At 36.0% G+C, this 21568-nt stretch overlaps 3 protein-coding genes and 1 pseudogene across 6 annotated transcripts in view; 3 read left to right on the top strand and 1 right to left on the bottom strand.

The window, feature by feature from the left end:
* The first annotated feature begins 1084 nt into the window (after positions 1–1084).
* LOC118037628 (plasma membrane ATPase 4) lies at positions 1085–7896 on the top strand. Its single transcript, XM_035043674.2, has 16 exons — positions 1085–1379; positions 3235–3354; positions 3480–3716; positions 3809–4570; positions 4667–4789; positions 4877–4981; positions 5074–5218; positions 5300–5464; positions 5667–5905; positions 6001–6033; positions 6125–6206; positions 6318–6478; positions 6563–6736; positions 6980–7162; positions 7255–7439; positions 7556–7896. The coding sequence occupies exons 1-16, from the start codon at positions 1323–1325 to the stop codon at positions 7650–7652; spliced, it is 2868 nt and encodes a 955-aa protein (XP_034899565.1). The 5' UTR covers positions 1085–1322; the 3' UTR covers positions 7653–7896.
* Positions 7897–9350: 1454 nt separating this feature from the next.
* Positions 9351–11905, top strand: LOC118037644 (uncharacterized; annotated as a pseudogene).
* A 2453-nt stretch (positions 11906–14358) lies between these two features.
* LOC118037629 (uncharacterized) lies at positions 14359–17231 on the top strand. Its single transcript, XM_035043675.2, has 2 exons — positions 14359–14761; positions 14993–17231. The coding sequence occupies exon 2, from the start codon at positions 15454–15456 to the stop codon at positions 16702–16704; it is 1251 nt and encodes a 416-aa protein (XP_034899566.1). The 5' UTR covers positions 14359–14761; positions 14993–15453; the 3' UTR covers positions 16705–17231.
* A 2767-nt stretch (positions 17232–19998) lies between these two features.
* The window catches only part of LOC118037631 (uncharacterized), a 29729-nt gene continuing 28159 nt past the window's right edge, over positions 19999–21568 (bottom strand). For 3 of the 4 annotated variants that reach the window (XM_035043680.2, XM_035043678.2, XM_073410163.1), the window contains 4 exons: positions 21493–21543; positions 21320–21418; positions 20960–21124; positions 19999–20462 (listed from right to left, as the gene is read on the bottom strand). In XM_035043680.2, coding sequence (XP_034899571.1) covers positions 20304–20462; positions 20960–21124; positions 21320–21418; positions 21493–21543 — 474 coding nt within the window. In that variant the 3' untranslated portion in view covers positions 19999–20303. Of the gene's footprint in view, positions 20471–20959; positions 21125–21319; positions 21419–21492; positions 21544–21568 lie in introns of all 4 variants that reach the window. The other variant, XM_035043682.2, reaches the window with a different exon arrangement.

Genomic DNA, 21568 nt, shown 5'->3' with positions numbered 1-21568 from the left:
ATTTTTTATCTCAAATATAATTTATAAGTAAAAATATATTTTTTTATTTAAATTATAGATTAAAAAATAAATTCCAATTATATATATATATATATTATTATTTAACATATATTGTATAAGTAAAAATAAACTTTAATTAAAATTATAAAAACTTATTATTCATGCAGACTTAGATAAATTGTAACTCAATCATGGCACAGACAAACACTAAAATCAAATACTTCTTGATTTTACTTGGGAATTGGATTATTTTAAAATTTTATATCTTGGTTTTTAATTTTAAACTACTGTTTATCTCAAGAGCATTGATATATTCAATACTAGCCAATATAATAAAAAAATATAAAAATTTGGAGTCGTGCATGATTAGACCTTAGATCAATTTTATTTTTCATGTTGAATATATAGCTAGTTTGAGGGTCTGACTAATTCTTACTATAGTCATAATTTAAAACACTTTCCCAATAAAAAATATGTTTATAGATCTTGAAAATTTAATTTTTAATTATTTAATTTAGAATAATTTCGTTATTGTTTGTTACCTTTTTATTGTTTTTTAGTATGCAATTGACAATTCTAAACCTAACTTGGTATTCCAACTAATATTTACAATAATTCTTGTAATCGAACAACTTTCATAAGGAATATTTTATTTAATTTATTTTGAATAATATTCTATTAAACAGAGATCTAAATATTAAATCATCGAAGGGTAATCTTGTTTTTTAATGAGTTACTTACATAAAATTCTTTTCTGATTTTTTATGAATCTTGAATCAATCCATATCCTATCCGAGAGGATAAAATCATGATTTTTTTAATATTTAAAAATTTTGCTAATTAAAATCTCGTATTCCAGTACAAATCAAACTTTCATTTTATTTCCTCTCAGTCAACATTCAATTAATTGAAAATTGGTAACCACCTCAATTTGAGTTGAATATATCGTAGGAGGGCATGCCCATTGGCCATTACAAATAGAAAATGGCGGGGGGAGGGATCAACTCGGGCGGGTCAAATCTTGCCCGATAGGGAGTCGAGAGTCCCTATTAAATTCCAACACCCACTCGTGTCTCAAGACCCGCGCGTGGCATCTCTCTACTGCAAATCCCACAAATCTCCCTGCCATGTAAGCCCCCCACCTCTGTATAAATTCTAGCTCAAGCAACTCCCCTACCCCACGCCTTCTTCTTCTTCTTCAGAGCACTCTCATCTTTTCTCCCTCTAAATTCTCCACCCCCCTAGCTAATATTACTATGATTCTGTAGTTTTCTCTTGAATTTTGTTTATATTTCGAGGGTTTTCTCTAGCAAGGCTAAACCATGTCCAGCAAGGGCGGCATCAGTCTTGAGGAGATAAAAAATGAGTCTGTTGATCTGGTATGTACTCTTTTCTTCCTCTTCTTCACCCTCTCTTTTACCCTTTTTTTGTTTGCATGTGTGTTTGGTTGCTGAGAAAGTGAAAGCAATGAAATCATCATGTCTACCATTACCTATCGAACTATCTCTCTCTCTCTCTCTCTCTCTCTCTATATATATATATATATATATATATATATATATGCACGTGTTTGGTTTCTGAGAAAATAATCACGCTGTTTTCTTTAGGAGATTTTTCGAAAAACTATATGGAATCATTCTTCTGTTCATACTTAAATACTGATTTTTTTCCTTAGTTTTTGAGTTCTCTAAAATCAATCTTCGATCTTGTATGTTGTGATTAATTTTTTTCACCTTGAAATTATTATTTTTGTATTTACTTTGATTTTTACCTTAATTATAGACCACAATTCTAATCTCAAGTTCGATTTTTCTTTTAAAAAATTTATTTTTACGTCTTCGAAAAGGCAACTAAATAAATAAAATAATTTTATTTTGAATTTTCAGTTACGTTAAGAAAAAAATATCTAATCAAGTCGAAGACCTGCCTTATTTTGCAGGCCATTAATTTCGGCGATAATTTTGACTTTTATATATATCAACAAAATCAACCAAAACTTTAAATAAATAAAATATTACCATAAATAATAAACGTTGCCTTTTGGAAACTCCGAGGGTTTTTTACTCCATCTTCACGTGAGGTTTTCCCTTAAATGATGACGTGGATTGTCTTTTCAATTTTCTTTTATAATAATAGGGATAATTTTTATGAATTTATTATAGTTTTATCTTTGAAATAATTTATTTTTTTTATCATAATAAGGATAATTTGGATTAATTTATCATATTTTTAACTTTGAATTAAAGCTATTTAAAACCCGGATTGGTTCAGGTATTGCAGGGATAAAATAACATTGGAGCAAATCCATTTATTTATTTTTCTCAGATAATTTTATTTTGATAAAATAATAAAAAATTTAAGATAATTTTTTAGTGTTTATATTTGACGCAAACATAATGATTTTGTTTCTGTGTTTTTAGATAACGCGTCTTTTGACGCCTGTATTGTAGTTGTTTAAATTTGATTTAATGACCATTTAAAGAATTTTATGAATAGTGTTTATATTTGAGGCAAACATAATAATTTTAGGGTTTTTTCTATGGTTGATTCTTTTTTTTTTTAACCTAACCACATGCTTTTTTTAACACAAACAAAATATGTTTTTTTTTTTTTTTTAATTATTAATAATGATCTGTATAGTTTGAGCAATATGGATTTTGTACTTTACAGTTGTAGTCCCTTTTTGGTGTTAGCTTATTGAGCAGAAAGAATTTTTTTTTTAATATAATGTTTGGACTTTTAGTGTTAATTAAGCAAGGTGGTTGAATTTTTTTTAATTTTGGAGACTTTGAAGACAAAATATTTGACCATGGTGGATTCATTGACCACCCACAGCTCAAGCTGATATGTTATCTGCTGCCCATGTTTCCACACCATAGTTTTGTATGCCAGCTTGTGAAAAATTTTGGGTTTATAATTTTATTTCCATTATGATTTTTCACTCAAGAAATTGTTATACAAGATGTAGTAGACAAATATTGTTTCCAATTGGCAATCCAAGTTCCCAAATCCAACAAAAAAAAATGAAAAAAAAATGGTTTAATTTTATTAAGGATATAAAAAAATGGACAATAGTTGAACAAACTTTTGGTATGACATAGTGTATGTACTCTTGTCAGTTAGATTTTGTGATGGTACTGTAAGAAGGTATATGGTGTGTCATTTTGAGTTGGTTCATGATAATCATGGAATGTTTTTCTTGTTTCTTAGTAGTTAATGTTGTTTTCTTTGCAGGAGAGGATTCCCATGGAGGAAGTCTTTGAGCAGCTGAAATGCACAAGAGAAGGTCTGTCGGCAGACGAAGGAGCCAGCAGGCTTCAAGTGTTTGGACCAAACAAACTAGAAGAGAAAAAGGTCAGTTTTTGTAACTTTTTACTCATCATTGAACAAAAAAATGGAAGAACATATTAATAAGAGTGTTAGCTATTTGATTCTACTGAGTTTTCTGCTAAATTTGAGGTTTGGTGTTTGATGAGCAGGAGAGCAAGGTTCTCAAGTTTCTGGGATTTATGTGGAATCCATTGTCATGGGTCATGGAAGCTGCTGCATTGATGGCCATAGCCTTGGCTAATGGTGGTGGAAGGCCTCCAGATTGGCAGGATTTTGTTGGGATTGTTGTGTTGTTGGTGATCAACTCCACTATTAGTTTCATAGAGGAAAACAATGCTGGTAATGCAGCAGCAGCCCTCATGGCTGGTCTTGCTCCTAAGACTAAGGTGATGACTGAACTTCACAAGTTCTTGCTCTATACTTTAGTTCTTGCATCTACTGCAAGATTATTTAATCATTTATGTTGAAAAAAATTCAGGTTCTGAGAGATGGCCGATGGAGCGAGCAAGATGCTTCAATCTTGGTTCCAGGAGACATTATCAGCATTAAATTGGGAGACATCGTTCCAGCTGATGCTCGTCTTCTCGAGGGTGATCCTTTAAAGATTGATCAATCTGCCCTTACTGGGGAGTCACTTCCTGTCACCAAGAACCCTTCAGATGAAGTGTTTTCTGGCTCAACATGTAAACAAGGTGAAATTGAAGCAGTTGTGATTGCCACTGGTGTGCACACCTTTTTCGGTAAGGCTGCCCATCTTGTGGACAGCACCAATCAAGTTGGACATTTCCAGAAAGTTCTTACTGCCATTGGTAATTTCTGTATTTGCTCAATTGCTGTTGGAATAATCGCCGAGCTTATTGTGATGTACCCTATACAACATCGCAAGTACAGAGATGGAATTGACAACTTGCTGGTTCTCTTGATTGGAGGAATTCCTATTGCTATGCCTACTGTTTTATCCGTCACCATGGCTATTGGTTCCCACAGACTTTCTCAACAGGGTGCTATTACCAAGAGAATGACTGCCATCGAGGAAATGGCAGGAATGGATGTTCTTTGCAGTGACAAAACTGGGACTCTAACTCTGAACAAGCTTACTGTTGATAGGAGCTTGATTGAAGTGTTTGCAAAGGGTATGGAGAAGGAGCATGTTATGCTTCTTGCAGCAAGAGCTTCAAGGACTGAAAATCAGGATGCTATTGATGCTGCGATTGTAGGGATGCTTGCAGACCCGAAGGAGGTATAGCCATTTCAATGCAGTTTTCTCCAAGTTCTCTATATCTGAGGTTGCACAAAAAATCAGGACTTAACTGTTATAATTTTCATTGTTTGGCAGGCACGAGCTGGGATCAGAGAGGTTCATTTCCTTCCATTCAACCCTGTGGACAAGAGGACTGCTCTGACCTACATTGATTCTGATGGAAACTGGCACCGGGCTAGCAAGGGTGCCCCCGAGCAGGTAAGATGCTTTTCCTTTTACCAATTCAGGGATCAGCATTCAGAGTAATAACCACCTGCTCATTCCCTATTTTATGTTTCTATGCAGATATTAACTCTGTGCAATTGCAAGGAAGATGTTAAGAAGAAGGTTCATTCTGTGATTGACAAGTTTGCTGAACGTGGACTTCGATCTTTAGGTGTTGCAAAACAGGTCTGCAATTTAGTGTTTATCTACATCCTGTCACTGTGCTATTCAAACAAACCCGATCTTATTGTTTCTTTCATTTAATGAAATGTATGCAGGAAGTACCTGAGAAATCAAAAGATGCTGCAGGTGCACCATGGCAGCTAGTTGGTTTGTTGCCCTTGTTCGATCCTCCCAGGCATGACAGTGCTGAAACCATCAGAAGAGCTCTCCACCTTGGTGTTAATGTTAAGATGATTACTGGTAAATTTTGTTTCAATCTCCCTTGGAAATTTGCTCTGATGCGATTTCTTAGATTTTGTTTGTTGTTTCCTCGATGTCCAGGGGATCAGCTTGCAATTGGCAAGGAAACTGGCAGGAGGCTTGGAATGGGAACAAACATGTATCCCTCTTCTGCATTGCTCGGCCAAGACAAAGATGCTTCTATTGCGGCTCTCCCTGTGGATGAGTTGATTGAAAAGGCCGATGGATTTGCTGGAGTTTTTCCAGGTGACTTCAGCTGCCTTATTATCAATGTTTCTCTCTCTCTCTCTCAAAGATTGTGCATTTTCAGCCCCTTCTCCCCACACCAATTTTAGCATTGTTTTTTACTGACTTTCATTTTTTTTTATTGATGATTATTTTTTAGGATTTTGATTACTTTTTATCATGTTTCTTAGTCTTAACACTTTTTTTTATATATTTTTTACAGAACACAAATATGAAATTGTGAAGAGGCTACAGGAGAGGAAGCACATCTGTGGAATGACAGGAGATGGTGTTAATGATGCCCCTGCTCTGAAGAAGGCAGATATTGGAATTGCCGTTGCTGATGCAACTGATGCTGCCAGAGGTGCTTCTGACATTGTCCTCACTGAACCAGGACTTAGTGTTATTATAAGTGCAGTGCTGACCAGCAGGGCTATATTCCAAAGGATGAAGAACTACACTGTTAGTTACATTTTCTGCTTGTTTTATTTCTGTGTCCAAAGGAGTAGAATTTGTGAGAGTTTAACTATCTCTGATCTGGTCGTTCTCTTTGGCAGATATATGCAGTTTCAATCACCATTCGTATTGTCGTAAGTACCAAATTACATGTGAAGTTATCCTGCTATTATCAATCCGAGACACTGATTCAAATTCTTGTTCTATTTCTTCTCAAAATGGCAGTTTGGCTTCATGTTTATTGCCCTGATATGGAAGTTTGACTTCGCCCCATTCATGGTTTTGATCATTGCTATTCTAAATGATGGTGAGATCTTGAGTTTACTCTGTAAATTTGCATCATTCTCTTCGTGCAAGTTATTATTTAACTGAATTATCTTAAGAACAATTCTGACTTTGTTTATCATCAAACGTCTAGGAACGATCATGACAATTTCAAAGGATCGAGTGAAGCCATCTCCGCAGCCCGATAGTTGGAAACTTAAAGAGATATTTAGTACTGGCATTGTGCTTGGAGGTTACATGGCACTGATGACAGTATTATTCTTCTGGATTATGAAAGACACCGACTTCTTTTCAGTAAGAATACTCCTCAATCTCACTACCGGTTTGTGGTTTCGTTTATTCAGGTTTTTATGTATTTATACATTTTCGGTTATGCAGGATAAGTTTGGTGTAAGGTCACTGAGAGAAAACAATGAGGAAATGATGGCAGCCTTGTATTTACAAGTGAGTATCGTGAGCCAGGCACTTATTTTTGTCACAAGATCTCGCAGTTGGTCTTTTGTTGAACGTCCTGGATTCCTTCTCCTTGGTGCATTTGTAGCTGCTCAGCTGGTAAGGATTTATTCTATCGGCTTTATAACTATTTGTTAAACAACCATCCCTACCAGGCTTACTTTGTTATGGCCTGCTTCATGTTTTTTAAAGCATGGCAATGTGCTTCATTAACCTTCTGCCAATGATAATCTTGAGATCCTCATTCTGGATGTCAAATATTTTGCTTATATTTTAGAAAATGAATCAGATCAGATTATTAGCAACCCTAACACATCGCCTTGAACCATTCTTGAATGACAGGTCGCAACATTGATAGCGGTCTATGCAAATTGGGGTTTCGCACGTATTGAGGGGTGCGGCTGGGGATGGGCTGGAGTAATCTGGCTATTTAGCGTGGTGACATATGTGCCGCTTGATATCCTCAAATTCGCAATCCGCTACATTTTGAGTGGGAAGGCTTGGGATAATCTCTTGGAGAACAAGGTATATTTTTTCATAACAAAATCCTGAGTCTGAGTCTGTTTCTCTGCCTCGGTGTCTTTCTTATTTGCTCATTCGCTATCTTCTTGTAACAGACTGCCTTTACTACAAAGAAAGACTACGGCAAAGAAGAGAGAGAAGCTCAGTGGGCCACAGCTCAGAGGACCCTCCACGGCCTTCAACCTCCTGAGACCTCCCACAATATGTTTTCTGAAAAGAATAGTTACAGGGAGCTTTCTGAGATCGCCGAGCAAGCCAAGCGGAGGGCTGAGATGGCAAGGTAAGCAAGCCGTATTCCTTATGTTTCATATTCAATGAACGGGGAAACGAAAAAGCTTTTGTTTTTCTACGATCTTCTGTTAGTACCTTGATACTCATGAAGGATGGTTTTTACAGGCTGCGGGAGCTAAACACCCTCAAGGGGCATGTTGAATCAGTGGTGAAGCTGAAGGGACTGGACATTGATACAATTCAACAACACTACACAGTTTAAAGAGTTCCAAGTCTTGATGAGAACAAACTCTTCGGAGAAAAGCCGAGCTGAAAGCTAGGTATATGATGACGAAGATGACGAAGAAGGCTGGAAGCGAAAATCATTTAAATTAGACTAGAATGACACTCCTCTTGCTATAACTTAAGGGTACCTTTTTGTTGTTTGTTATTTACCTTCAAACCCAGATGGGATTATTTCTCCTTCAGGAGCTAAATATAAGCAGCCACACATTTTCTCCGCTGTACCATTTTTCTATCGTCTTTAATTTTACATTGTCTGCATCAATCTTATGTTGCTGATAGAGTGATGCAATTATATGCTTTAAAATTGTATCAAATGCCCCCTACTGTTTCCATAGAAACCTGAGCATTGGGAACATGAGAGAAGCCTTCTGTCATGACCAAGCAATCTTAGGTAGGGCGTTCTGTAAGCAATTGAGAAATCACAAAACCAGCCCTGAGATAGGTAAATGGACTCTCCTAGGGCTTCACTACAGGGTTTGTAGAAAGGAAAACAATTCTAGCTCTTCCACGTCTTTCAACAAGGGCCCAAGTTAGCAACGTAGATGGGAATGTGTTTAATACACTTGATATCTAACGTAAAACAGAGAAGTACTTGAGAAGTTTCTTCAAATGCAGCACGGATCGAAAACAATCCAACACCTGTAGGCAGAAAATGCATCAAAGGGGAACCCGGAGAAAACTAAGTGGAAAAAGATTAGGTAAACATCTAAACCAGCATCAGCTAGACTACACTTCCAGCTTATCTCACAAAATACCTTGTTTATCCTCTAAAAACATCTATAACAATGTGTTTCCATTTACAAGCAGGTGATGGAATGATCCAATGAAAAACTGATGGAAGTAATTAGGAAAATATGAATTATCAACTTTCAGAGCAAGCAAGTCAGCCTCACTTGTTTCACCATAAATGCAAATAACAATGAAATAATGACAATATAAACTACAAATGAGAGGTAAGGCACCATCTTTTGAGGTTCTTGCTTTAATTGACTTGCAAGTGTGTATGAAAGGTATCTTTTGCTTGCTTGAGCTGCATGCAGGAATTCTCCTTTAGGAGCTAAATTGGAGAGCTAAATATAATATGATGTTGCCTCTTGTTTTACAGAAAAAGCATCCTCTGCGTAAGATAGGCGAGTTGGACTAGGGTGAGTTCCCAGCACTTCGCTTTTTCTTGAACTGATCAACTGGCCATGCAATGATTCTGACTCCAGTTGGAAGCACAGACAGAGACGAGGCCTGCGTATCTAAGACTGACTATTGCCTTGCTGCAACAAGAAAAGTCATAGAAAAACATCAGAATAGGTGGAAACATATCCAGTATGTGTGCGGTACAAGATTCATCATTGGCGCCATAGAAACTGAAAAAAGCAATCATGCAATGATTTTGCTACAATTCCCTTTTAGCAACAAAATATTTGAAAAATATCTACAAAGTTAGTGAAGTTAAAGTTCCATTTAAATAAACCTCCACACAATAATTTAAAAAAAAAACCATTTTTTTCAATCAAATCACTCACAAATAAACTGTTAATTACTGCATTATTAATTAGTTATTTAATTTAATTAATGGGATTGAATCACTTCAAATTAGGAGTAAAGGGTTGATTTTATTCAATTTAAATTAGAGGATTTTATTTCATATAGATTAACAGTTTTAATAATATGGAAAGTCTTAATGTGTTTAACTGGTAGTGAATCTCCTGTTGTCGTTGCTCTTTCTGGGAGTATGGAACCTGGTTTCAAACGAGTTAAGAATCCCATGTTTTGTTTTTGTTCTTTTTTGGTTTAGATATGAATATGAACGTAGACAAGATGTGGTTTTTATGATGTTGTCCTGACTTGCAGCAGGGTGATATTCTGTTCTTGCATATGAGCAAGGCCCCAGTTTGAATTGGAGAGATTGTTGTGTACAGTGTAGAAGTATGTTCTTTCTTGCTCTAATTTGTTTTTGTTGATACGGTGACTGTTGAGATTTCTTGATCTTATCTTTGATATTTTTTATTAGTCAATGTTTCTAGTATTTAGTACATCTTTTTGTTGAACTTTTGCGTATAGAAAATAATGGAGAAAATATGAGGGTAGCATTTGGTATATCTTCTCGGAATAAAAGAGACAGGCACTTTACATGTTTGCATGCACTTTTGTTTTGAACACATCAATTTTATGCTCGTGTCTTCAACTCTTCAACCAAGCACGTTTTTGTCTCTTCTTTTTCTGTCCATTCTATTTTATAACATTAAATAAACGCAAACAGGTGTTATTTCTTCATTGGTTACATAAAGGTGGGACCCGCCATTTACTGTTATGGGTCCCACTTCTATGCGAGTGGAGCAGTAGTGCCATAATGCGGGTGTTTTGGTGAATCTTGTTTGAACCGATTTTAGCTGTCTAAACCTCAACTCTAGGAACTTTAGTGGGAATTTGATGTAAGCAGAGGTGCGTGGGTTAATTTAAGGCGATTCAGCTTTGTATTTACCTTAACATATAGAAGGCATTCTTGTGAATTTAGCTAACATGGACATTGTTGTTCTCTTTTGCTTTGATTGTATCCCAAATCTATTTCTTTCTTCTTGCTGTCATGCATGTATTTAGCATTATATTCTTCTTTTTACCCTGTGATTAACATATCTTCCACGCATTGCTTAGGGACGCCCGGTTCCAATTGTCCATCGAGTAATTTAGGTACCGATATCTGCGAGATTCCACTTGTTTCGTTATCTAAGTATGCTTGTCATTGTTTATTGTAGGATATGCTGGGCACTTTGCACAGGGTTGTTGAAAGTGTTAAGCTGACTATTTTGTTCCAAACTGAAAATGTGTTCTTCATGGACATAGTGACCATATAGAAAGGAAACTACTACAAGGAAATACAAGCTTCTGTGCATCCACTCTTGTTTATTTTAATGTCAATCATAGTATATTTCATGTTTCTCACAAGGAAGCATACCGATAGAACAAAAGAAGGAAGGCCCTTAGCTCATCTTGACCCCACTCACATTTCTTCTGGATTCAATTTGTATCTGCTGGCTCTGTAACCACCCACAGAATGAGTTAGGTTACCTGAATACTATTTGATTTTAACAACAAGTTTTCATAATGTACATTTGTTATGCTTTGTAGGTTCACGAAGAGGAAAATAATGGAAATGTTGACATCCTTACAAAAGGTAACACGTTCTGTACCTCAAGCTGTTAAATTTCTATGAGTACACATCTGCTTATCTTACCTAATCCTCTTCTGCTCTCATGAATAAAATATGAAGATGAAATAAAATGAAGGATGAAAAGGGACAATCCTTCGGCCTATTAAGTCGTTTTATAAGGGATACAAGGGAAATGTTCTTAAAAAATGTTTGAGACTGATGTTCAATTTGTGATTGGCTAATTTTATCAGGAGACGCCAATCCTTTGGATGACAGGAGCTTGTATGCTAATGGTCAGCATTGGTTGAAGCCACAACAAATTATTGGGAGAGCTGTTGCGTAAGTCCTTATGCATGTGTTTTCATATATTTTGTTTGCAACATGAAATTGCAATGTACATGGGAGAACATGGATTACTTCGAAAAGTACAAAAAAGTGGTGTTCTATATAGGTACTTCCACATGCTGTCATCTACTGATTTTATCTAATATTTGTTTGATGACGGGATAATTCAGGCTGGTTAATATGTCCATCCAAATGAATGATTTACCAACTCCTTTTGACATAAGAAACACATACTTTCTGTCTTATGATTCTCTTCCAAACGCTTTCTGCAATATCAGTAAACTAGTAATCGAGCCGACGCATAAATTAATTCTCTTGATTTATGCGAGACTGACTTGTATCTTCCCTCCTGCAGGTTTGTGCCTTATGTTGGCTGGGCAACAATCATCATGACAGAGAAACCTATTATTAAGGTAGTTTAAAGGTTTTGCACCAACAGAGATATTGTTCTTTTGCCTTTCGAATCAGTCATAAAACTGCTAGAGATGCTCATTTCCCTGGCTTATGAGAATAACAATTGACAACTGAAACTCTCAAGAGAAAATTAAAATCAAACCAGAAAGGAAGAAGTGCAGAATGTGTGCTTTTGTTAGAGACTCCTTTCACTAGTTTTTGTGCAGAATGTGTAACTTTGTTCTGGTTTTTCTTGCAGTACATGTTTATAGGCGTCTTAGGTCTGCTGGCCATAACCTCGAAGGATTAAGTGATCGAGTTTTCAGTACATGGATGATACAATACAAGCTGAAACAAAAAAATTTAGATTTTTCGAATGCCTACAGAATTTTGTAAGATTTGAAGGCTACATATCTTGTCCTGTGAACTGCGGATTAGGTTGATGAAACATATTTGCCGTGTTAAAAATCCGTTGCGCGTTGCCATACCTTCGAAAAAATTCTTCAGATCAATTTCTACCATGATCTAAGCATGTATCTGCTTTCAGGAACATCATGCCACTGTAAATGGGACTACTTCACAGGATTGAATACCTTTTATTATGAAAAATCAGTGTCATTAGTGCTATCTTGTCTAATATAACGCAAGGATCGTCGCATAATTGCTTTGACCTTGTGAAGGTATCTGATAATTTGACATCAGTATGGCAACGATAATGAGAATAACATTGAAGGCTTTTAGTCAAGAGGTTGACCCTTCCATAGGTGGAAGCTGTCTGAGCAGGAACCATGTTGCTGTGTAGCTGATGTGAAGTCACCGAGAGAACAACTGTCTGTAAACCCTCATCCCCACTTAATTTTCCAGAAATTTTGAAACCGTACATCTATATTTCCTTTAATTGAAGAGAGTGACGACTGCTGTGAGTTTGGTCTTGTATAAATTCAAAGAAATGCTTCTTAAGACGTGTTTGGTTGCTGTCTCATAAAGACAGTGGAGATGCATCTCTCTTTTATTAAAAGTAAAAAACTTTAAAATTGTCTTATTTTATGTCTATTTTTCCGATCAAAAACACGTTTATTGGATTTCAACACGCACGACACAACATCAATGATTACGAACAATACTAAATTTCAAGTTCTTAAAGTGTATCCAAAATCACGCTCCGAAGAATTCCAACCATCATATTTGAGGTATCCATAAGCATCGGTATATATTCAAGTCCCTTTCCATACTTGGCAATAAAGTTCTAAGAATCCATGAATAACGAAAAGGTCATTTTGCTTCGTGCATTTTAGTGCTCGATGCCTGTAGAAGAGTAAATAATAATTCAGTCCCTGTATTTTTCAAGTTTTCGCAATACAGTAACTTAGTTTCTCTGGTTTAGAAACCATTACTTAATCCCATGTGTTTACAACTATTATTTCATCAAAAAATGTTCTGTTAATTTTTTTTTATATAAAAATATAGGGGTGTGATATGAGGTTTAAAACTAAAGGGACTAACTAGTTGTCTCACTTGATGTCTTGCTTCTCTTCTTTTATGCATGTGGTTTCAAGGGTAGTTTGTACTTGGTACAAGTACTAAGTGGGTTTCACACTAATGACTCAAGCCTTAGAGAGGATATTAAATATTATGACATGTATTTAAAAGTTTATCCATGCCGTTAGGTATGACTAGTCAATTTCCCACATCACCTCATACTAAATTGACTTCAAATTGTAGTTCATCCAGCCATGGCATTTTTTTTTAATGGTATGTTTTTAGGCTAACTTATATATACTTTGATTAATTTTTTAAGATTTTAAAATTAATATTTAAATAAATCTTTAATAATCTTGAAATTTATGACACTTAAACTAATAATTTTTTAAAAATAAATTTAAAATTTAATTAGTTAAATTATATCTTAAAGGACTCTCACAATAACAAATATTGTTTAAGCAAGAGGTTGCATGAAGCTATTTGCCCCGACAAAAATAAGGGATTCTTCTTCAAGTGATATCACCACACAAGTCAATTATGTCTAATAATAGTTGGGTTGAGTTAAAAAAAAAAATTAAATTTAAATTGACTTAATTTGGTTCATTTAATTTAAAAAGGTATTTTATGACTAGTTGAACTAATTGAAATTTAGTTTTATTTTTTTATATAATATCTTTTTTAATATAAATATTGAAAAACTAACTTGAATATTCAACTGATTGTACATGTCTTTATACCAGCAATTAAAAGTTAAATAATTTAACTTCTCGTATTCATAAAATTTTGATGCCATGAAAGGTTAAGTTACATTTTTTTTATATTTTAATAATAAATTAATAAAAGTGCGCTCAAATTTGAAATGTCAGCCTTTTAATTTTGCAAAAGTACTTATCATCAACCATGAGGTCATTATATTTACTTTTATTATAAATTATTTCTATACAACAAAATAATTTATTTCTATAATTTACTTATTATAAAATCTAATACTAGATCTCAACAAGAATCAAAGAAATGAATGTTTCACCACATTATGAAATTTTAACACCATTGTATTTAGTTTTATAATCAATTTAATTATATAAAAAAAATAGTATTATTGAAAGGAAAACTATGAATTATTTTCAAAAATTAAGATAAGGCATCAAGTGACTTTTAAGAATCTTAAGTTATTAACTTTAATCTAAATAAAATTAAACTATAAAAAAAATTCTCATAAATGCATCAAATTAAATATATAATATTTCAGAAAGAAATTAATTTTATTTTATAAAAATGGATTAGATCATATTTTTATTTTAAAAAAATATGTGAGGTAGGGATGAAACTAGAGAATTGAATTGAAAATCACAAAAAGGATTAAAAAAGATGAAAAGAAAAAATTAAAAAAAATAATTGAAAACGTTTGTGCTAAAAGAACACAAAGGTGAGACCACGCAAGAAAGAAGGAACCGAAGAGAGAGGGAGTGAAAGGGAAAGAAACACAGAGAGAAACCAAGAAAATAAACACAGAAAAACAAAAAGAGAAAATAAAACTCTACTTTATTACACTAATTAGCTGCAAAAGCGAGCGATCAACCTAGCTAATACTCTCAAAACCACAAACCTTCTCTTTCTTTCTCCTTCTTCTCAAATCAAGAACACCGAAAACTACATTCAATACCCGATAAAACAAGCCAGGAATCAAGCTCGAACTCTTCTATTTTGGCGAGGTTTAATCAAAGGTTAGTTTTTTCAAATTTTACTTGATTAATCCTTGAAACCCATTAATTTTATACTCGTAAAGTTTAGTTTTTGCACTTCATTGTCATTTTTTTTTAATGGGCTCTGTTTAGTTTGTTTTACTGATCTCTGTTTATTAAGTTGAATTTGTGAAAATTTGAAGTTGTTAGCTTGTGAATTGTGTGTATTAGTGTGAAAACTGAAGTGGGTTTTTGTTATTTTGATTGGTGCAGTGGTATATGAAGAGAAAGGAGTTTGTTGTGTATATAAAGTTTGGTGATTTGAAGTTAGGGTTTTGATTTATTGTGTGTTTGAATGAATTGGTGTTGGTTTTGGGTGATTTGGATTGAGTTTTTTTTAGCGAGTTTGATCTCTTAGGGTTTTGGATGTTGTAAAGATGAGATTTGGGTTTGCATTGTATGGTTTGTTGGCGGGCGAGTTTCGGGTTATTTGGAAACAGAAATAGCTGTTTTCTAGGTTGAAAATCGTGGGTTTTTGTGATTTTGGTGAATGGTGGGGTTTGGGACTGTTTGTGCTGGAGACAAGCTGAGGTTGACTGTTGATTTGCTTTGAATTTGATATGTGGGTGTGGAAATTTGTGTTTTTGTGGAGACAAAGATAACAGTGATTGAGTGTGGAATTGGGGATTTTGCGGCTCAGTTTTTGGATGGTATATGAATCTGTTCCGTGAGAAATGCAACCTTATCAGAGCTCCAGAGTTGATTTGGTTGAATTGAGAACTCAGATAGTGAAGAAGGTTGGAGCTGAGAGATCAAAGAAGTATTTTTACTACTTGAATCGATTTTTGAGTCAGAAGCTGTGTAAGAGTGAGTTTGATAAGTCATGTTTTCGCTTTCTTGGAAGGGAGAATCTACCACTGCACAATAATCTTATACGTTCAATATTGAAGAATGCATGTCAAGTGAAGACACCGCCACCAAGTTACGAGGCGGGTCCCACAAAATCTCCGATTCAAGCTTCGAAAAGCTCTCCTGTTAGAGAAGATGGGCATGAACAAATCGGGTCCCTTATTCCAAATCAAAGCGTGCCCATTCGGCCTAATGGGATCTTACCAGTGTCCCCAAAAAAGGTTAGGTCAGTGACACGTGATCAGAAGCTCAGAGATAGACCCAGTTCACTTGGACCCAATGGGAAAGTCGAATGTATCTCACATCGATCAATTGGTACAGAAGATAATGGAAGTAAATTTGTAGTGGAAAATGGGGAATTGGCTCCTTGTGATTATCAGAGACCAGTGCAGCATCTTCCAACAGTTGCTGAACAACCCGAGAATGAAAGGGAGGGTTCAGCTCAACGGCCCATCGAAAGACCAAGGACACAGAACAAAGATCAGACTGCTTTTGTGGAAGATAGAGATGAGGTGGAGCAGGCAAACCACCTGAGCTTCTCTAGAAGTCCTCTACTTGCACCTTTAGGGATTCCAAATTGTTCAGCTAGCATGGGTGGGGCCCGCAAAGCTATGCCAGTTGCAAGCAGTGGTGATTTCGTTAGCTATTATGACAGTGGTGGATTGTCTGATACAGAGATGCTGAGGAAACGCATGGAGCAGATTGCAGACGCGCAAGGTCTTGGAGGGGTTACGACAGAATGTGCAAACACGTTGAATAAGATGCTGAATGCGTACTTAAAGAGGTTGATCAAGTCATGCGTCGAGTTAGTAGGAGCACAGTCGCTGCGTGATCCAAGAAAGTACACTGTTCACAAGCAGCAGGTACAGAACAAGTTTGTCAATGGCATGTGGCCAAGTAATCACTTGCATATGCAGAGTAGCAGTGGTCCTGTTGAGGGTATGCAGGAGCAGAGGCCACATAGTTCAATATCTATGCTTGATTTCAAAGTTGCCATGGAGCTAAATCCACAGCAACTCGGTGAAGATTGGCCATTGCTGCTGGAGAAAATATGTATGCAGTCATTTGAGGATTGAAAACATACCTGTGAAGATTTTTTCATCCCAAAGCCATAATTGGGTCAGGCTGTCCTGGTTCAAAGGCATTGACAACTGTTGTTAGAAGCCATTGATGCACCCAGTTCTGTTTCTTGTTGCCAGGATAAACCAGATGGCTTCCCTTTTGTTGAAGCTCAGCTACTGCAAGATGAAATTTGTGGGTTGAGCATCCAGATGGCTGTATTCTCCTGCCACAGATCAGGAAATTATTTAGCAGCAACCAAGCCAGGGAAAGTTTCAAATAGAATGCCCTCGGTTGGCTGCTCTGTTGTACGATAAGCATTGGTGTTGGCTGTCTGCTGCCGTCACTACAGATCCGAAGCTCTTCTGTATAATTTACAGCCAACAAAGAGGTACTCTTAAGACAGTTTTGCAGGATACACTTGTGTAGCTTGTTGAAAGGTAAACCACTGGTGTAAAGAGCTGTAGTGTTGCTCTTTGTATTTTAAAATCTGAAACGATTGGAATTCCAATATTAATAACAAATTGATATCCATTGACTTATCTTTCTTGTCATGTTTGAAATCTCAAGTGAATGACCCCTGAAAATATCCCTAGTAAAGCATTATTCTACCTCTCGTGTTCTCTTCAAGATTGTGGCTTTTCCATTCCGTGCCTAAACTAGCATAAATATGCTCTCACATGAGAATCTTAAAAGCTTTTACATGCCTAGACTAGCATAAATGTTATGCGCTTGCGAAACGTGGAATTGGCCAATCTTACATGTGCTGGTGGCACAACTTAACATATTCAAATCATGAGTTAGAGAGCAGGGATTTTCATGTTGTAATGATAAATAAGTGGCCACATGCAAGTTTGTGAACAAGTGGTTGGCTGATAATGAGCAAGGAACGGTGGCGTTCTGCTTGTTATCTGTTTCTTCACGAACTCTATTTGCAGCAGTACTGGTTTATCTCATCCAATGGAAACTTAGCTGTTCAGTCTGCCATGAACTCTATAGGATCAGCTACAGGTAATATTTGCAAGAGAGATTTAAACGCCCTTCTGAGATTCACTAACAGAGTAAACAGCTTAAATTCCAGCACTGGTCGAGCCACCCGAATTCCATCTGTCAATCCTCAGAGCACCGTTTGATCATAATGCAGAAACTGTCATTGAACTTGTTCTGAGATGTCCTGTGGAAGGCAGGATTTGGAATTTGTAAAATGGTATTCATATTTCTCATAAGCTCGTCTAAAGGTGGTGAACTGTTTCTAGATTGCTGTTTTTAGCTTGGTTTTCAGGAAAAATATATTTTGTTGGAGCTACAGTTTTTCACACTTTTTCCCCCAATCTTGTCAGAGCCACTGAATGAGTTTTCCATAATCAAATGACTTCTGAAGAACCATGGACTTTAAAGAAGCTGGTTTCTCTGGTGTTCAAGAAAAGCTCTGCAATCAATTTTGCTCTGTTGATCAGTTACCATTTCCCTAAACTGATTATTTTGTTAGGAAGCTATTGCCCTTGTTATTATTTCATGGATATCAAGTTGCTTAGAGATCTGAACCATTGAAATAATGAAGTAATAGCCAGCAACTCGTATTCCTCTTTCACTTTCACTTTCACTTTCAATTTTCTCCATTGAAGGATATCTTCGTTTCTTAAAATATCGCTTTCATGTTTTCTGCTCTTGCTGGCCCTAAAAACACAGTGTTCACTATGACATCTTCCATTCATGAAGGTCAAGTACATCATCATGTGGGGTTTATTAGTTCAGCAACCTGATTCTTCTTTGCCTTCTTTCATTTCTCTTTAAAGCACTTCCAGCAAGTTATTTGGCCTCCATTAACCAACACGTTTCCTCTTCTACTCTTACTGATGTTTATCAGGTGCTGGCTTTCAATGAAACTAGTTACTTCGCATGGTATCTGAATTGACCAAATAGTCATAGTCATGAGTGTAAATCTCTTCATTCCATTCTTTATTCTAATTAAAATTAATTAATAGTACTAGTGTGAATTTATACAAGTTTCAAACCTAAATAATTGTCATTGTAAAATGATAATAAAAACTCTTCAAACTCATCTAAAATTTTAAGTTTTTGGATTAAATTAGTTTTTTAATATATACATCTATTAGGAAAGAGACAGGGAGAGGGAATTTAACAAATATTGATTCAGAAGTGTGTTGGGGATCAATTCGTTTGCTTCAGTTACAGGATCCGGATCAATCAGTGCACTGAACCTTTTTAAGAATGCTTCATCGTCGTGCCTGGATCCTGCTGTCAACTTGTGGAGATCCATCAAAATTTCTGCATGAAGAATGTAGCTGCTCTGTGTTTGGAAGAAAATGAGATAAATCATGTTGATTGGTTGATTACTAATGACCTGAAGAAAGATTAGAACTTACAGAGCTCCTCCAATTTCGACAGAAGAAAGTACTGTCTTGGACGTGTTCAGCTCGTTTGGGACTCGCGTAGTTTTTTCTTTCCCCCATAAACCAGACATATTATTGAGAAAAAAACACCTACATGACAAGCATGAAGGTAAGATACAGAGAGAAACATACAGAATAAATGGAGAAAGACCAAACACAGCTCCTAATCGGGTTATCAGGTTTCACCGAGTCAACTTTTAAATTAATTTGAAAAGAAATCCTGCTCAATTAAGATTCAGGTTGACACTCAGCTCAACCCACCTACGGTGTTTAATAACTATGTTTTAGGGTGAAAAACATTGTTTCTTGAACCTGCCCTCCCTCCCTGTGTTGTCAATTGGAAAGCAAGACTGTTTAAATAGTTGTTTTTATCATTTTGATAGAGCAGTCAACCTCTGTTTTATCTTTCTAATTTCCCTTGTGTTAATTAATTATCCCATAGGTCGTGTGAAGTGGCCATGCCATGCTAAGCTGCCATTTTCTATGCCTCCATTGTCCCTTAATAGCCCAAGCCTATGTTCCAAGGCTCGATACACAGATGCTTTTGGAACTATTTTTCTTCACCAGGACCTTCGCCTACCTTATATTACAAATTATGGATGCCCTTATTTAGCATACCAGCATTCAATCATGATTATCAATAACCAAAGTTATTAAGTACAGATCGGTCCATAACTCGAGCCAAGTCTAGTCGATGGATTTCCCTAGGTTAATCATAGGCCGGGTTTCAGACATTGACAACAAGCACAAGCTTAGCTTGTACATGTTCACCTTGGCTGCAGACAAGGGCCTAAAACACGTATGCAAAGATTCCTTTATTCCGTAGAGAGGCTAGGGTTAACTTCACGCATGCAAGTTGCTTGATAAAAGGATCATCACCCCAACAAGGCACACCAATGCCGAAAGTAATCTTAAATGCCTTGAAAATTGGTCAATCAAGGAACAAGTACATCACTTTGAAAGATCATATTTGTCCCAAAAGGCCAGAAACAAACCATGAAATTTTCATTCGTGTTTCTTTTGTTTTGGGTAGACAATTGACCTATGACTGTGGAGGCTTTACAGAGCCTGAACTTATTAGTCTTTTGAAAGAGAATTGTTATGTACATAAAAGAAAACTTATCAAAGAAATATATGGAAGGGGACAGACTTTTTTGTACAAAATGGAAAAGTCAGTCGCCAGCATCTAATTCATCAATCGATTACAAGGATGGCAGTGGTGACGAGGATGAGGAGGGAGCTGCTGATGTCTTGCAAATAGGGCACCAATTTTTCAGACTTAGCCATTGATGTATGCAGGCCACATGATATCTATGCTCACATGGTAACCTTCCCACTTCATCTCCGTCAGCATACTCTTCCTGCAATACTACAAAATTAAGCAGCATGAGAAACAAGGTGATGGATAGACACTGAGAGTTTTGGTACACTGAAATAGCCAAATAAATATGCTCATTTTCATTCTAATAACTTACTCCCAAGTGTAACTAACAAATGCCTTTACTTTTGGCTTCTTCAAAACCTGAATTACGAATTATCTTAAAATTATTGTGGTTGTTATTTTTCTCGAAGATGTATAAGGATCTCAGACTTGTTCTGACTGTAACTAGATTGAACCTACAGGTCCATTGAGGTGAGAAACCAAAATGGCCAGGTTTAGCACAATTTGCTTCTGCATAAAGTCCATGTTAATGCTTTGAACCCTTCGTTTAAAATGACTTTTGAAATTCCAAATCAGTGAGAGGCATGTATTAGACCACAAAAACCAAAAATTGAAAAGAGCAAGAAAACAAATTAAAAAGAGAGAGAGAGCGAGAGAGAGGAAGAACGTAGGAAAACTAATGAACAGAAAAAAGACCTGACAGATGCTGCATCTGATGTCATCTTTATCCCCTTCAAGGTTTGTAGTCGCATCCTCCATAGGAGTGGACTCATAAATGCTAGTCTTAAGGCATTCTGAAAATGCTTCCTCTGTTAGTGCCGTGCTCACAGTACCCATTCTCTCTTCAAGAGCTAATAATTCCTGTCAGAATAGGAATGATGTAAGGTTACAATGGCTAAGGATGACATAGCTTGTTGAGGTAACTTTCAACTCAAAAATTAATTGCTCATAATAAAATTGGTTGATGAAGCACAGCAGTTTTGATAACAAAAGAAAAAGAAACACGAGAGCACAAAAAGCATGGAAGGAGGTAAAGAAGTACAAGGAATCTCAAACCTCATACGACATATTGTCAATATCCAGTCTCATCTCTCTGTGTAGATCATAGAAGTTCAGTCCATTAAGGACCAAATTGGTCTCCAAAACAAGCAATTGCTGCAAGACAGAAAAGAAGAGTCAGGCACGTGTATGGAACCAGATGAAATCAAAATGCCAAAATTTTTACCAACCTCATATGTTAGCTCTTCATCTTGTTCAATCCTCTCAAGTGCCAATAATACCTGTACAAAATCATTTAACCATCGT

Source organism: Populus alba, chromosome 6, assembly GCF_005239225.2.
Source record: "Populus alba chromosome 6, ASM523922v2, whole genome shotgun sequence".
NCBI lineage: Eukaryota > Viridiplantae > Streptophyta > Magnoliopsida > Malpighiales > Salicaceae > Populus > Populus alba.
This window is presented reverse-complemented; position numbering and strand designations above follow the sequence as displayed.